Below are 16,772 nucleotides of genomic sequence, written 5' to 3' on the forward strand. Positions count from 1 at the left end.
ATATTTTCATCAGGTAACCTACCTGGTATATCCCATTCATGAAGTGCACAGGTATACTAAAGGGCAAAGAATGGTGATAAGGGTTTCGGAGAAGAGTTGAAAGAATTTCCATCCTTGAGGGTCTTGCTTCTCTGTCACCATTTTGTTGCGTTCTTTCTACACAACGCTGGCAGTAAATGGCATATTTTCCAAATTCTGTCCTGTAATACAAAACTTAAGATAAAATCTAAGAATAAATTTAATTGACAACCTAATATGTGCAACCATTAAGAAAGCATCCCTGTACATTATCACAATGCATTAGGCTAATTTTGACAGTAACTTTTTTTGAATGATAATACTAAACTGCTGTAACTTTCCTCAAATTCCAACTTCTTTATTTTTGTAATTGCCTCACTCAAACCTCCCCACAAAGCATTCTTCATCTTTACTGTATTATTATAGTCACAAGCTGAATTTAAAATTACCAGTCATAAGTCAATATACAGTGATTTAATATTAACAAATATAAAGAAAGCAATTGCATGAAGAATAGTAGAGAGTAACTTATAAAAACATGTTACAGCAGAGTTCTCTTCTGAAGAACATGGTGGTTAATGCTTGACCACTAAACAAGGTAAAAAAAAAAAAAAAATGTCTTCAGGCCAGGCGTGGTGACTCATGCCTGTAATCCCAGCACTTTGGGAGGCTGAGGTGGGCAGATCACCTGATGTCAAGAGTTCAAGACCAGCCTGGTCAACATGGTGAAAACCTGTCTCTATTGAAAATACAAAAAATCAGCCGGGTGTGGTGGCGCACACTTGTAGTCCCAGCTACTTGGGATGTTGAGGCAGGAGAATCGCTTGAACCTTGGAGGTGGAGGTTGCAGTGAGCCAAGAACATGCCACTGCACTCCAGCCTGGGCGACAGAGTGAGATCCTGCCTCAAAAAAAAAAAAAAAATCTTCAAACAAAAATAAAAATATGTTTTCTTTCTTTATTCTATAAAAAGCACTGCATTTGTAAAAAAATGTTAAGCATTAGAAAAACTCATTAGAATAAATAAATGTAAAAGTTGGATAGAAATCTTATTTGCCCTTATTTGTTATACATAAATTTTACTGTTTATTCAAGCAGATTGATAACACCTGTCAAATATGTTTGTATTCAAGTGCCCTGTAGGCAGATCCTTGGTCTGGGGGCTCCTCAGTGACTGCAACTGAAATTACATTACCTTGGTAACAGATGACCTTGATCACAGAGGCCCCCAAATGTATTATGAACTGTAGAATATTTTCCTATTGCTTCCAAGTTGAGTTTGTTTATTTGTTTGTTTCTTTTACTGTGTTTGTTTTAGTCCAAGAGTTTAAGCAACCTGACACAAACCTCTTGGTGGACAAAATGACCCTGGATAAGCCTTGGCTGAGTGACCTGGGTCCCAGTGTAAGAAAGCCATTCTGGAAGTTGAACTTTAAATGTGTTTTTCAAAGGAGTAACAATTCTGAAGTAATTCAAATACATACAATTAGAAAAGGAGGGAAGACCATGGGGGAAATTTTTCACATAGAAGAATTCAATGTGGAGAAAAATAGTAAAAGGGAAAACTAAGGAAACAAAATAGTTGCTTTTATTGAATGAACACCCACTAATGCTAAGTCATTCATACTTGAAATGCAAATACACTTTTCACTTAAAAATATTCTCTGTCAGTTTTTCAAGTATTTATTGCAATCTTCCCTAAGAGATTTAACAAAGGAAATATTTTCCTAGCTCCACATCAATGATAACCAAAGTCTTCCTGTACCAATATTTGCTTCATACATTCTTCTGAAAATGTACCTGGCAGATCATTAAATACTTATGATTTATCGTAGACTTTCAGAGACCACATAAACAGTTCAGCTGGCTAGTATTCTGCACACCTGGAATCTGCATTCCTCTTTAGGTGAAGCCTGAGGAGCCACAGGAAAGGATGATGGGGAAGGAACAGCCCAACGCAGAGTGCCAAGAGCTGCCAGCCCTGGGCAGGGAGAAGCACCATAGGTTAGATACCACGTGCCAGTCAGAGATCCACATCTGGGTGAGTGCAATGGGCTGATGACAGTCTATCTTAACCCAAAAACATTTTGCTTCTTTCACATATGCATGATCTGTTTACAGCATTTATCATAGGTTAAAAACAAAACACTCTACAATGGGTCAGATCTATGATCCATCTAGTTGTGCGTATGGTTATCTACAACTGAGGAACCAAAGCACAAGCAGACAAGGTGCTCCTTTTTGACATCACACTCAAAGATTAGGAACATTGTTTCTTTTTTGTTCACTTACGTATTTACTCATTCCTTAAAATACAAGTAATAGTTTTGAGAAAGGCAGATTGCAAAACAGTAGACAACACATGCCCTAAATCAAAATCAATCTACCTACACATACGTATGTATCTACATACCTAAATAAGGGACAAGTATAAAAATATTAACAGAGGTTATCTTTAGGTAGCAGCAATATATGTGATTTTTATTTTTCCTTTGCTCTGTTCTGTACTCTTCTTTCTATATTTTTTCAAGGAAGTATAAAACATGTTACAGCAGAATTCTCTTCTGAAGAACATGGTTAATGCTCAACCACTAAACAAGGTAAAAAAATGTCTTCAAACTACAAAAAAAATTTTTTTATTTCTTTATCCTATAAAACACTGCATTTGTTAAAAAATGTTAAGCATTAGACAAACTCATTAGAGTAAGTAAATGTAAAAGTAGGATAGAGATCTCATTTGCCCTTGTTTGTTATATATAATTTTTAGTCATTTTTAAAACATTATATTAAAAAAGTTGGATAGAGATCTTATTTGCCTTTGTTTGTTATATATAATTTTCAGTCATTTTTAAAATGTTATATTGAAAAAGAGGGAGAAATAGGCATTGTCCCTGCCCTTAAGGAGCCTACAGTCTAGTAGGAGACAGTTACATATTTAAACAGTAAATTATAATACAACATGGTAATACCATGTATTAACTTTTTAAAGCACAACCAATGGAAGGAATGACTAACTTCTTGTGGAGTCAGGGAAGGGATCACAAGGAATATGTTGCTTGGGCTGGGCTATAAAGTTTATGGAAGGGAAGGAAGAGGAGGGATCCAGGTAACAGGAATACCATCAGGTGCAAGGTGGAGAATATTGCAAAGGCGGAGTGTGTTTAAAGGATGGGGCGCATTTATTCATTCACTGTCTGCTGGAGGCAGGAAGTGGAGAAAGAGGGGGCCAGTGGAGCCAGATTACGAAGTGTTCGTGATGCAGGTGAAGCTTAAGCTTCAGATTCCCTCTTGGGCACAGGTCCTGGGAAAGGCTTATTAACTGTGTTTACATGGTCATATGATTTCTAAAATGTGCAAAAGTAATCCATTTTCAAGTCTTTGTTTTGAAGAGCATTTCCCAAACTGTATAAGCTTCAGTCTCACAAAACCTGGATCCAACCCTGAGAGTCCTATATGCTAAGGTAAGAAATTTCTGATTTATCTTGTGGCTAACAGGGAGTCAATACACAAAGATAAAAACAGGTGTTCACTGAAGAGTAAACACAGATGACTACCAAACACCTGAAAAATATATTCAACTGCACTAATAAAGAAATGCATCCTGAGTCAATAGTGAAATATCATTTTTTACCTGGTAAGAATTTAAAATATACTGAATGTTGTTGAAGATATAGGAAAATTCTAAAAATGAGTTCAAAGGAATTCGCTGGGCCTGTCCACAAGATTTAGGTTCCTGGTGGGCACGGTGGCTCACACCTGTAATCCCAGTACTTTGGGAGGCCAGAGTGGGCGTATCTCCTGAGATCAGGAGTTCGAGCAGCCTGACCAACATGGTGAAACCCCATCTCTACTAAAAACACAAAATTAGCCGGGAGTGTTGGCACATGCCTGTCATCTCAGCTACTTGGGAGGCTGAGGCAGGAGAATTGCTTGATCCCGGGAGGCGGAGGTTGCAGTGAGCCGAGATTGTGCCATTGCACTCCAGCCTGGGCAACAAGAGTGAAACTCCATCTCATTTAGGTTCAAAGATGTCTACTGTAGAGGTATTTATTATAGAAAAAATATAGAAACGTATAGTACTTAATGTTAACATGACCATTAATGTTTTGAAGAATGTCTAAGGATACAGGGGAAATGATTATTTTCTATAGTTTAAAAAAGTAGTATGCATACTGTAACTCCAGCAATATAAAAAACTGTGAGTGTGCACACACCAACATACACACATTTATATATAAACATATAAATATATAAACCATAAAGGTAGACATCAAAATATTAATACCTATTTTTCCTTCTGCACTTTTTGTATTCTCCAAATGTCTATGCTGAATGTGTATCATTCTTACAATCAGAAAAACAATATCACTTTAAATTGCATGTATATGTATCAATATTAATATCTACCTGCAATGGTCCTGGTTGATTCTGTGGCTGTCTTCGTCTTGTCTGTTTAATAAGCTGACAGCAAATTTCATTCTGCAGCTCAGGATGTGTCAGGCAGATTTGCAAAGCACTCTGGGCTAGAGATATGTGGTAATCAATTGCAGGAGAGTCAACTGCAGCATTTATAAAAAGCTGGCAGGTCTGAATTAAACAAAAAAAGATATATTCAAGGTGAGGAGTGATTAGATTTATTCTGCATGAATTATATCGATTATCTTTTCAGCAGTAGTTTTTGTTTAAAATGATGGGAAAGGATATATTATGATAACACTAATCAAAAGAAATCTGGAATCGCTACAATAATAGCAGACAAAGCAGATTTCAGAGCAAGGAATTCTGCCAGAGATAAACAGGGTCATTTTATAGTGATAAAGGGGTCAGTTCATCTAGAAGACATAACAATCCCAAACATCTACATACTTAATAACAGAGTTTCAGAATACAGGTGAATCTCATCCAGCGTATTTTTCATTTTAGTCATTGCATTTTTCATCTCTAAAAATTCAATTTGAGTCTTTTTAATATCTTCTCTTACTCTTCTTAAAATGCTCATGCTTTCCTTTACCTTCCTGAACATGTGAAGTGTGGTGGCCAATCTCCAAAGTGGTCCTCCGTGATCTCCATATCCTGACATTCGGATCCATAGGTAATTCCCTCCTGTATTCTACAAGGGTTGGTCTGTGTGACTCTTAGCATGTGGCATGCCATTTCTAAGATTAGCTTATAAAAAACAATGCACTTCCATCTTGGTCACTCTCTCTCTTTCCCCATTAGATCATTTCCTCTGGGGAAGGCAGCTGCCATGTCTTGAGCATTCATTTGGAGAGGCCCATGTAGTGAGGTACTGAGGCTTCTTTGCCAACAGCCACGTGAGAGAGTTTGGAATCTTCCAGCCCCATTCCAATCTTCAGATGCCTGCTACCCTCGCTGACAGCTTGATGGTACTGCCAGGAGACTAGGAGTCAGAACCACCCAGCTAAACTGCTTCTAGATTCCTGACCCTTCAAAACTGTGTGAAATACCAAATGTTGTAAGTCACTAAGTGTTGGGGAAATTTTAAATGTAACAATAGACAACAGATACACAGAAATGTCCTTATCTACCATGACCTGCATCATTTCTAGATATGTTTCTATGATTACTTTTTCTTACCCATTGTATGTCGTACTTGACCCGATTCTCGTATGCCTGGTGATCTTTGACTGGATGCAGATGTTGTGAATGTTATATTCTTGGCACTGGACTTTTTGGTATGCTTTAAATATTTTTTAGCTTTGCTCTGAGATGACAGTTAAATTACTTGGAAATGGTTCGGTTCTTCCAAGGTCTCTTTTAAATTTCTCAGAGTGGACCAAAACAGCCTTATATTTAGGACTATCTGGGCCCCATTCCAGAGGCAATCACCTTCTGTGCACTCTATTTGATGTCCAATGTATCAGAGATTTTTCCATTCTAAAAGACGGGAAAACTATTTCCAGCTCTGTGTGAGCTGGAATTTTTTTTGCCTGTGTCTTTCTGTCCTCAGCCTCAGGTACTTTCCTCACATACACACATGCTTATCAGTTCTCATGTGAAAACACGAATCTCCGGAGCTCTCCCTCCCTCCCTCTCTTTAGCTCTCTCCTCTCAGCCCTGTGATATATATATATTTTTTTAGACGGAGTCTTGCTCTGTTGCCCAGGCTGGAGTACAGAGCTCAGTGCAACCTCTGCCTCCTGGGTTCAAGTGATTCTCCTGCCTCAGCCTCCCGAGTAGCTGAGATTACAGGCACCAACCATCACACCTGGCTAATTTTTTTATTTTTGGTAGAGACAGGTTTCCCCATGTTGGCCAGGCTGGTCTTGAACTCCTGATCTCAGGTGATACACCCACCTCAGCCTCCCAAAGTGCTGGGGTTACACGGTGAGCCACCACGCCCGATCAGCCCTGTGAAGTCTAAATACCTTGGCCTTCTCAAATTCTGAACTCTGTCTCTGCAACTCAGGAAGACTGCCAGGCTCTATTTGGGTGCTCCCTCTCTGCATAGCAGTCTTGAATCTCTCTAGACAGTAAGCTGCATCAATCAGAGGGCGTATGTCATTAGTTTTCCGAAGAATCTGTCCGGTACTGCCTACATTCAACATCTGAAAACCACTGGCAGGGCAAATCCAGTCCCTGTGGCTCCATCATGGCCCAAAGTAGTTCTTCCTTTTTATCTTCTAACTGGTTGTTGCTTGCACACATAAAAGCGTCTGTGTTTTGCTTATTTTGTACCTCTCACTATCTTATCAAATTCTCTTTTTGTTTGTAGTAGTTTTTTAGTTTGTTCTTTTGGGTTTTCTGGGTATATAAATATATCATCTGTAAATATTTTCATTTATTGCCTAATAACATAGGTTAGTTCCCTAAAAGAATGTTCAATAATAATAATAACAAACTTTATATAATTTATACTTTAATTGAAAAATTTTAAAAATAATGGGGCATATCTTTGTCTTTTTCTCACTTTAGTGGAAATGTTTCTAAAATTTCTCCGTAAAGCATGATGCTTGCTTTTAGCTAAAACAGGAATATTTTATCATGTTGAAATAGCAATACTGCTATTCTATAAATGTTAAATTTGTCAAATGCCTTTTCAGCATCTACAGATATGATTATCTCCCTAATAATAAGTAATATTAATAGATATCCTAATACTTAGCCATCCTTGATTTCCCAGAATAAATCCCTTTCAGTCATGATTTAATATTTTCTAACATTAAAAAATGTTATCGACACATAACAGCTGCATATATTATTGGAGTATATGAATTTTTTGATACATGCATGCAACATGTAATAATCAAATCAAGGGAATTGGGATATTTGTAATTTCTTTGTGTTGGGAACATTCCAAATCTTCTCTTCTAAGTATTTTGAAATATACTCTAAGTTCTTGTCAACTATAGTTGCCCTACTGTGTTGTTGAACACTAGAACTTATTCTTTTTATATAAATGTATTTTTGTACCTATTAACCAACCTCCTTTCATCCCTCCACCCCCTACTACCCAGCCTCTGGTAACCACCATTCTATTTTACCATCTACCTCTATGAGATCCACTTTTTTAGCTCCTACCTCTGAGTGAAAACATGAGATATTTGTCTTTCTGTGCTTGGCTTATTTTACTTAACATAATGTTCTCCAGTTCCATCTATGTTGTTGCAAATGACAGGGCTTTGTTTTTCTTAATGGCTGAATAATATTCCATTGTGTATATATACCACCTTTTTTTTTTTTTTTTTTTTTTTTTTAGCAAAAGTTTTCTTTTTTTTCCCCCAGGCTGGAGTTGGCACGATCTCGGCTCATTACAACCTCCACCTCCCAGGTTCATGCGATTCTTGTGCCTCAGCCTCCCAACTAGCTGGGATTACAGGAATGCACCACCACGCCCAGTTAATTTTTGTATTTTTAGTAGAGACGCAGTTTCCCCATGTTGGCCAGGCTGGTCTTGAACTCCTGGCCTCAAGTGATCTGGCTGCCATGGCCTCCCAAAGTGCTGGGATTACAGGCCTGAGCCACTGGCCTGGCCCATCTTTATCCATTCATCTACTGATGAACACTTAGGTTGATTCCATATATTGGTTCTTGTGAACAGTGCTATAATAAATACAGGAATGCCGATATCTCTTCAATATACTGACTTCCTTTCATTTAGATATACTCCCAGTGAGACTGCTGGATCACATGGTAGTTCTATTTTTAGTTTTTTGAGGAATCTCCATACTGTTTTCCAAAGTTGCCGTACTAATTTATATTCCCACCAATGGTGTATGAGTTTTCCTCCTTCTCTGCATCCTTGACAGCATTTGTTATTTTCTGCCTTTTCGATAACAGCCATTTTAACTGGGGTGAGATGATATTTCATTATGATGTTGATTTGCATTTCCCTGATTAGCGATGCTTAGCATTTATTCATATACTTGGCCATTTGTATGTCTTCTTTTGAGAAATGTCTATTGAGATCTTTTGCCCATTTTAAAATTGGATTATTTGTTTTTTGCTATTGAGTTGAATGATTTAATATTCTTAAAATGATGCTGGATTCTGATTGCTAATATTTTATTATTTTTGTACAATCTTTGCTGCACTCTCGTATGAAAGCAATACTTATTTAACCAAGAGAATATAGTGATAAAATGACTGAGGATTGCTTCAAAATAATCCAAAGTTAGGGTACAGTGGGAAATGGAAGAATAAAACAAAATTGGCCATGTGTTGATGACTGTAGATCTGAAAGATGAGTACTTTAGGCCTCATTGTAATATTCTCTCTACTCACATATGTTGGAAATTGTCCCAAGTAAAAAGTAAAAGAAAAATTGAATTTGGAAAATTTCCTTCTTTTTCTATGCTTTGGGACAATTTAAACAGCATTGAAATTATCTACACATAATGTTTGGTAAACTCCTCTGTTTAGATTTTCATTTTCCTGTGGAATCAATTTTGGTCATTTATATTTTCTTATAAAATTGACCACATCATCTAGATTTTCAAATATATTTGTATAGTCTTTCTTGCCTTAGGTATTGGTGTACTCTACAGGTAGGTATTTTTAAATATTCCATTATAGAAATTTAAAAAATGTATAAAAGTAGAAAGAACAGCATAATAATCACCCATGTACCCATCACCCAGTGTCAATAATTATCAGCATTTTTCCAAACTTCACCACCTCCCCACCTCTACTTTTTTTTCCTCTGGAGTGTTTTAATGTATATCATATTACTTTACCAATAAATACTTCAGGCTGGATCTCCAGTTGATAAAGATTTTTTCTATAGCCATCCATGACCCTACAATTAACAATAATTCCATATTATCTAATAAACAAATAGATTTTTTGAGATGGGAGAAACTTAGGCAAGACAAAGCCAAAAGAAAGAGATGGAGCTCCAAGAGACTAGGGAAAAATGAAGTACCAAGATCCTGGTGTAGAGTCCAGACTTGGAAACACAGAAGGTCCACCGTATTCTGAGGCTGGAGGAGTGGAGGCGAAAGGGTTGTCTATTAAGTAGAGGGCTTTCTGTTTTTTTTTTTTTTTGAGACGGAGTCTTGCTTTGCTGCCCAGGATGGAGTGCAGTGGCACGATATTGGCTCAGTGCAACCTCCACTTCCTAGGTTCAAGTGATTCTCCTGCCTCAGCCTCCCAAGTAGCTGGGACTACAGGCGCATGCCGTCACACCCGGCTAATTTTTGTATTTTTTTAGTAGAGACGGGGTGTCATGGTGTTAGCCAGGATGGTCTCGATCTCCTGACCTCATGATCTGCCCACCTCGGCCTCCCAAAGTGCTGGGATTACAGGCGTGAGCCACCGCGCCTGGCTGCAAGGGGAGGGCTTTGAGGTGGTCATGTCATGTCTGATGTCCTCTAATTTTCTCGGTGAAATAGAAGGTTAAGTTTCTCTGCTGTATTCTTAAGTAGAGAGTTTGAGGGGGATGTGACCAAAGACAAGCACAAGGCAGAAAGTTGGCTGTGAGAGAGGAAGACCCTGAATTTATATTGGTGTCAGACGACATGGCTGTTTGATGCTCTGCAGCATTGCACATCTGGTTTTACTGGGAGCAGAAAACTTAGCACTGATCTAGGTTGGGATTTGGCTGAAGAGTGCATGGAAGCATGGGTCCCAAGGGACTACGAGAATTAATAGCAACAAACCAGACTGGATAAGGAAGGAAGAAAAGCCAAGACGCAGTTATCATGATCTTAAAAAAAGCTAATGGTTCAAAACAAAGGTCTTAGAGATGAAGAAAAAATGGAAGAGTAAAAAAAAAAAATAAGAGCTTGTAGGCTAGGATTCTGGTTAAAGAAAGAGATGTTCGAATTGAAGCTTTTAGAGGTGACATACTTGTGAGGAATGGTGAAGTCAGGTGTGGACATGGCAAATGGGATGATGAAGGAGACCAGAGGTGAAGCTTACTGGAATTTAGAAGGTCAAGAATCTTAAAATCATGGCATTGGTGAGTGAAGTGATAACAGTCATTTGCAAGATTTCAGGTAGAGAATGTGAGTTGGGAGCTAAAATTCTTAGATAATTTTTTTTTTTTGAGACTTAATTTCACTCTTGTTGCCCAGGCTGGAGTGCAGTGGTGTGATCTCAGCTCATTGCAACCTCCATCTCCTGGGTTCAAGCAATTCTCCTGCCTCAGCCTCCCAAGTAGCTGGGATTATAGGTATGCGCCTCCACGCCCATCTAATTTTGTGTTTTTAGTAGAGATGGGGTTTCACCATGTTGGCCAGGCTGGTCTTGAACTCCTGACCTCAGGTGATCCACCCTCCTCGGCCTCCCAAAGTGCTGGGATTACAGGAGTAAGCCACCACGCCTGGCCCTTCAAGAAATCTGAAGAGTTACTGGAAGGTAACTGATGATAGGGATAGAAGGATAAAGAGTACGAAGTTGCATGGCAAGTTTTGAGTGATCTGGGATTTCTAATAGAGATTGAGGAATAAGAAACTGAGAGTAACACTAGAGAGGAAAGAGAGTGCTGACCCCTCTCCCAGGGCTGTGCCTGGTGTGATGTGGAAAATTAGAGGTTAAAGGGGAAATAATTCATCTGATACCAAGTATTTCACATTGCCCAAACCATATATATTAATAGTTTATTTCAGTAAATCCAAAATCCTCACTAAGAAAGCATATTAAATTCACCTAATTTTATTTCAAGGATATTCTTAATAACAATAATAAACACATTTTGAATTTTCTTGGAGTAAAATTTTGTAACCCAAAATGTTATTTTTAATTTTTTTCCAATTATTTAACAACATATAAGTATTTTACCTTAAATCATTTAACAACATATAAATATTTTACCTTAAATAATTTAATAGCTTCTGTCTGTAGGGCTTCGGAAGGTAGAGTTGTCAGAGGAGAAATGATTCCTTCTTTACTGTGACACAAAGTGGGGTGTCTCCATATCTGAGAGGCTAAATGCAGAATAAAATATGAACAGAAAACTGAATAAACCACTTATTTTGGCCTCTTATTAAATTAATCCTTTAGACATTAGCTCATTCAGGCTTGGCTCACAACTTTAAGTCACAAAGGTCAGAAAAAAACTCTTTGGCAACATTATTTTATTTTGGTAGCCAGGCCACTGGGATTCTCGTGTTACTGTTTTGTTTTTTTTTTTAATTTTAAAATTTTCCATAGGTTTTTGGGGAACAGGTGGTATGTGGTTATACAAGTAAGTTCTTTAGTGATTTGTGAGATTTTGGTGCACCCATCACCCGAGCAGTATATACTGAACCTGATTTGCCTCACCCGCTTCCCACCCTTTCCCCGAGTCCCCAAAGTCTACGGTGTCATTCTTATGCCTTTGCATCCTCACAGTTTAGCTCCCATTTATGAGTGAGACATGTTCCTGTTTTGGATAATCTAGAAGAGTTGGGTCCTAATTTACTAGGCTGCAATAAGTCTACCAGGGCACTATCACATTGCTTAAATGTGCTAAAGATTGGTGACCTAGGTAGGGGGCATGACTATATATGAGAAAGAGCTGGGGAAAGATCTAGAACTTCTCTAGGGAGGAGAAGCCAAAGCAGAAAGAGATACAAAGATAAAGAGGAACTTGAAGGCATTCCTAAAATCAACACTTATTAAATTCCTGTGTTGGACACAGCAAATAAAATGTGGTCTCTCTTAGTATATAAAGCATAGGATAGAAGTTAGACTCTGAGTGGGGAAACCTTAGCCATAAAAATTCATTTCAGGCCAGGCACAGTGGCTCATGCCTGTAATGCCAGCACTTCGGAGGCTGAGGTGGGTGGATTACTTGAGCTCAGGAGTTCGAGACCAGCCTGTGTAACATGGAGAAACCCCATCTCTGCCAATGATACAAAAATCAGTCGGGCATGGTGGTGCATGCCTGTGGCCCCAGCTATTCAGGAGGCTGAAGCAGGAGGATTGCTTGAGCCCAGGAGGCAGAGGTTGCAGTGAGCTGAGATCATGCCACTGTACTCCAGCCTCGGTGACAGAGTGAGACTCCGTCTCAAAAACAAAACAACAACTTAATTTCAATGCAAAACTACAAATGCTATAAATCTTTTGGCTTCCCTGGGCCACATTGGAAGAAGAATTGTCTTGGGCCACACATAAAATATATTAACACTAATGATAGCTGATGAGCTTAAAAACAAAAAACTCACAAAGAAATTTTGTAATGTTTTAAGAAAGTTTATGAATTTGTGTTGGGCCACATTCAAAGCCATCTGGGGCTGCAGGCCACCTGTGGGTTGCAGGTTGGACAAGCTTGCTATAAAAGAATTAAGTGACAGAGCGCATTAGGACATAATTTTAACACTGATGAAGCACCTTTTATGAGCCAGATGCTGAGCTGCAGGGGGCTGGCTGGGGGATCTCCTAAGGCTAGGTGGGGTTTCATTATGTTGGTGAAGACTGCCAAGGACGGGGGCATTCCAAGCAGAGGAGCAATGGAAGCAAAGGCAGAGGGAGGTGACCTGACACAGCCTAATGAGGAATGATGGTGTCCCTGCAGCCAAAGAGCCACAGAGAGAATTCTCTCCCATGATGAGCAAAGGCAATGAAAAGGTGGGTATATTTCAGGGAAACAGGAACCCATTAAGTGAAAACTCCATTAGGCTAAGCGGGTTGAGGTCCATCTCATTAACCATAAAGCTTTATTTATATGTTTATGAACTTACAAGGCTCCCCGTCTATATTTAGCAATTTGCAAACCAGTTGTTCAAATTCAGATCCAACGTTTACATTGTTGCTTCCAGCTGCAACAGTCAGATGATAAAGCCAAGTGTCCTTAAAACCAGAACACATTAATGAAATGTTAAGACACAGTTTTGATTACTTACAGAAAAAAAAACAACTTGCATAAACATTAGAAAACTTTGAGATGGAAATGAACCACTTGCTTTAATTTTTAAATAATAATGAAAAGCCATTTATTCAAACAATTCTGAGGCATGCTAACTTGAACTGTGTTTATATTACCTTTTCCCATTATTTACATTTTTCTTATTTTCTTCAGATGCGTCTTAGAAAAGCATGACAAAATTAAGAAGAATAACACGTTAAGAGACTAAATACAACTAGCTGATATTCTTTTACAAAATAAATAAATTCTATTAAATTAAAAAACTGGCTCCCAGAGTGATACATTCAGAATATTTTGGAAATCCAGAAAATTTAAAGAAAACATAATACCCATCTTATCCCATTCACCAAAGATTCCTGGTCTTTTTTTCTCTATGAAAATATATATGTAGGTTAAATTTTTACATAGTTGAATTATTCTAAAAGTAGAGGATAATTTCTGAATTTTAGTAATATAGTACAAGCACTCCCTTGTTGCTAGAAATTCTTTATAAACAAGTTTTAATGGCTGCAGGATATTCTACGACACATATGGACGTACCATATTTATTTAATCAATTTCTTATTGCTGAACATTATGATGGTTACTAACTTCTCACTAATAAAAAATACTGTGACAGCTATCATTTGTTAACTGAAAAGAAAATGTTATATTTTCCGTGTTTAAAATACTTCAAAAATAAGATTATTTTTAAAAAGAGTATTGTAGGCCGGGCACAGTGGCTCACACCTGTAATCCCAGCACTTTGAGAGGCCAAGCCGGGTGGATCACCTGAGGTCAGGGGTTTGAGACCAGCCTGGCTAACATGGTGAAATCCTGTCTCTACTAAAAATACAAAAATTAGCCGGGCATGGTGGTGCATGCCTGTAGTCCCAGCTGTTCGGGAGGCTGAGGCAGAAGAATCTCTTGAACCCGGGAGGCGGAGGTTGCAGTGAGCCGAGATCACGCCACTGCACTCCAGCCTGGGCAACAGAGTGAATCTCTGTTTAAAAAAAAAAAAAAAAAAAAAAGAGTATTGTGTCGAACAAACGATACATAATTTTTTGGCTGCATTTACTAACATTTTCTTTTTCTTTTCTTTTTTTTTTTTTTTTAGACAGAGTCTTGCTCTGTCACCCAGGCTGGAGTGCAATGGCATGATCTCGATTCACTGCAACCTCTGCCTCCAGGTTCAAGTGATTCTCCTGCCTCAGCCTCCCAAGTAGCTGGGATTACAGGCACCTGTCACCACGCCCAGCTACTTTTTGTATTTTTGGTAGAGATGGAGTTTCACCAGGTTGGCCAGGCTGGTCTTGAACTCCTGACCTCAGGTAATCCACCTGCCTCGGCCTCCCAAAGTGCTGGGATTACAGGCGTGAGACACAGCGCCTGGCCAACATTTTCTTAGTATACATTTTTTGAAATAGAATTATGAGTCATTACTACGGCATAAAAACTTTTAGAAACTCTTGAAACATATTTTCAAAGTACTTTCCAAAGCATTTACACTAATTTCTATTCCCACCAGTGGTGTATAGGAGTGCTTCCCTCCTCATAGCTTCACTAGCATAATTTTTTAAATCTTTGATAATCTCAGAGACAATAAAAGCTTTATCATTTTTAAATGTGCGTATCTTTGATTACAGATGAGTGTAAGATTCATTAGCCATTAAATTCCTCAGTAAGTTGTTCATCAGACCCTTTCCATTTTTCTACTAGAAACATAGTCGTTTTCCAATCAAATCAGAGGTAGCAGAGGCAAGTGTTCAGGAACACAGGCTCTGTGGTTAGAGATAGGGGTCTAATATCAACTCTGCCTCTTGCCAGATGTGTGACCACAGGAAAGTGCTTCAGTCTTTCCATCTATAAATGGGAATAAGGTCACCTCCTACAGAGGGTAATTGGAAGGATGAAGAAGAGATATACTTAGCACTTGGCCTGATACATGTGCTCAAAAACAATGATCAATAGTAACAATAATAATCTATAAAGAGTTGTTTATCTGTTAAGGATACAGTAGCCATCCATGAAATATTTTGTTTTCTGTGTTACCTTTTTAGTCATATTTATGATAATATTTGACATAAAGAATTATTTCAGTTTTGTATAGTCAAATCTGTCAACCATTTGCACTCTGATTTCTTACACTGCCTTTTTGTTTTCGTTCTTTCTTTTTTTTTTTTTTTCCGAGATGAAGTCTTGCTCTGTCACCAGGCTGGAGTGCAGTGGTGCAATCTCAGCTCACTACAACCTCTGCCTCCCAGGTTCAAGCGATTCCCCTGGCTCAGCCTCCCCTGCCTCAGCCTCCCAAGTAGCTGGGATTACAGGCACGCGCCACCTCGCCTGGCTAATTTTTGTATTTTAGTAGAGACAGAGTTTCACCATGTTGGCCAAGATGGTCTCGATCTCCTGACCTTGTGATCCACCTGCCTCGGCCTCCCAAAATGCTGGGATTACAGATGTGAGCCACCGCACTCGGCCCGCCTTTTTGTTTTCTTAGAAAGTACTTCTGATTCAGAAATCAGATAAAGGCCTTTTTAAAAAATAATTTCATTGAATTCTTTTAACTCTTTAAATTCATCTGGAAATTATTTTGCTATCTGTATGAGATGAAAAACTAATGTTTCCTAAGTAGCCAATTTCCTCAATATATAATAAATACATAATCATATGTATTGAATGATATATTACTTCCCCATTAATTTGTGATACCTCCTTTATCATAAATGACATAAATGACATGTACATATAATACATAAAATAATTAATTTTCAACTGTATCTAAGCCCAAATTTTATTAAAGATTAGTCAAAAATATAAAACAGAGTCCTTAGATTTACCAAAAAATGTTCAATCTGAGAGATCCACATTTTTAACATAAGTTCCTTTAGCCCTCCACTTTCACGCACTAATTTCAGCCTTGATACCACTCTTACCAACAGGATTAGAAAATGACATATTTGAACAAGGCTCATTTCTGGGGAGGTAAAGAATCTCTGAAAACAGAGCTGAAAGTCTATAGCAAAATTTTCTTCCTTATTTCCATTAAATTGATTTGATAATTATTACCAATATCTGAATAATATTAGTCTACATCATTCTAAATCAACCAATAAGTCTTTGAATACCTTTTCATGCTTGGATCCAATTAGGAGGTAAGTCGGACCTTGGTCTTTGGGATGGATAACGATAGTATAATGTGTGGATAACAGACTACGTCCACTGGCTTCATAATCTTCATCTGAATCACAAGATCTGTCAACCTCTTCCACTTTAGCCTCCCAGACTTTGATCTGACCTAAAGGAAACTGAAGTAAATGTTAGTAATTGTGAGGAAGGCATTTTTTAAAAATATTTTCCTACTAAAATGTTTCATAGTCCTTTTCATTTTTAAATTTATAAAGCATACCTTTAAAATTTTTATTTTATTTTTTATTTTCCTTTTTTTTTTTTTTTGAGACAGG

General features: G+C 38.0%; 1 protein-coding gene across 1 annotated transcript in view; it reads right to left on the minus strand.

Annotated features, from left to right (window-relative positions):
* The window catches only part of PLEKHH2 (pleckstrin homology, MyTH4 and FERM domain containing H2), a 130,306-nt gene that overhangs the window by 25,820 nt on the left and 87,714 nt on the right, over positions 1 to 16,772 (minus strand). Inside the window, exons 17-22 of the mRNA XM_058428925.1 lie at positions 16,437 to 16,616; positions 13,145 to 13,253; positions 11,295 to 11,407; positions 4,425 to 4,604; positions 1,901 to 1,998; positions 19 to 200 (exon numbers count right to left, since the gene is read on the minus strand). Coding sequence (XP_058284908.1) covers positions 19 to 200; positions 1,901 to 1,998; positions 4,425 to 4,604; positions 11,295 to 11,407; positions 13,145 to 13,253; positions 16,437 to 16,616 — 862 coding nt within the window. The remainder of the gene's footprint in view (positions 1 to 18; positions 201 to 1,900; positions 1,999 to 4,424; positions 4,605 to 11,294; positions 11,408 to 13,144; positions 13,254 to 16,436; positions 16,617 to 16,772) is intronic.

This window comes from Hylobates moloch, unplaced genomic scaffold (genome assembly GCF_009828535.3).
Source record: "Hylobates moloch isolate HMO894 unplaced genomic scaffold, HMol_V3 SCAFFOLD_15, whole genome shotgun sequence".
Taxonomy (NCBI): Eukaryota; Metazoa; Chordata; class Mammalia; order Primates; family Hylobatidae; genus Hylobates; species Hylobates moloch.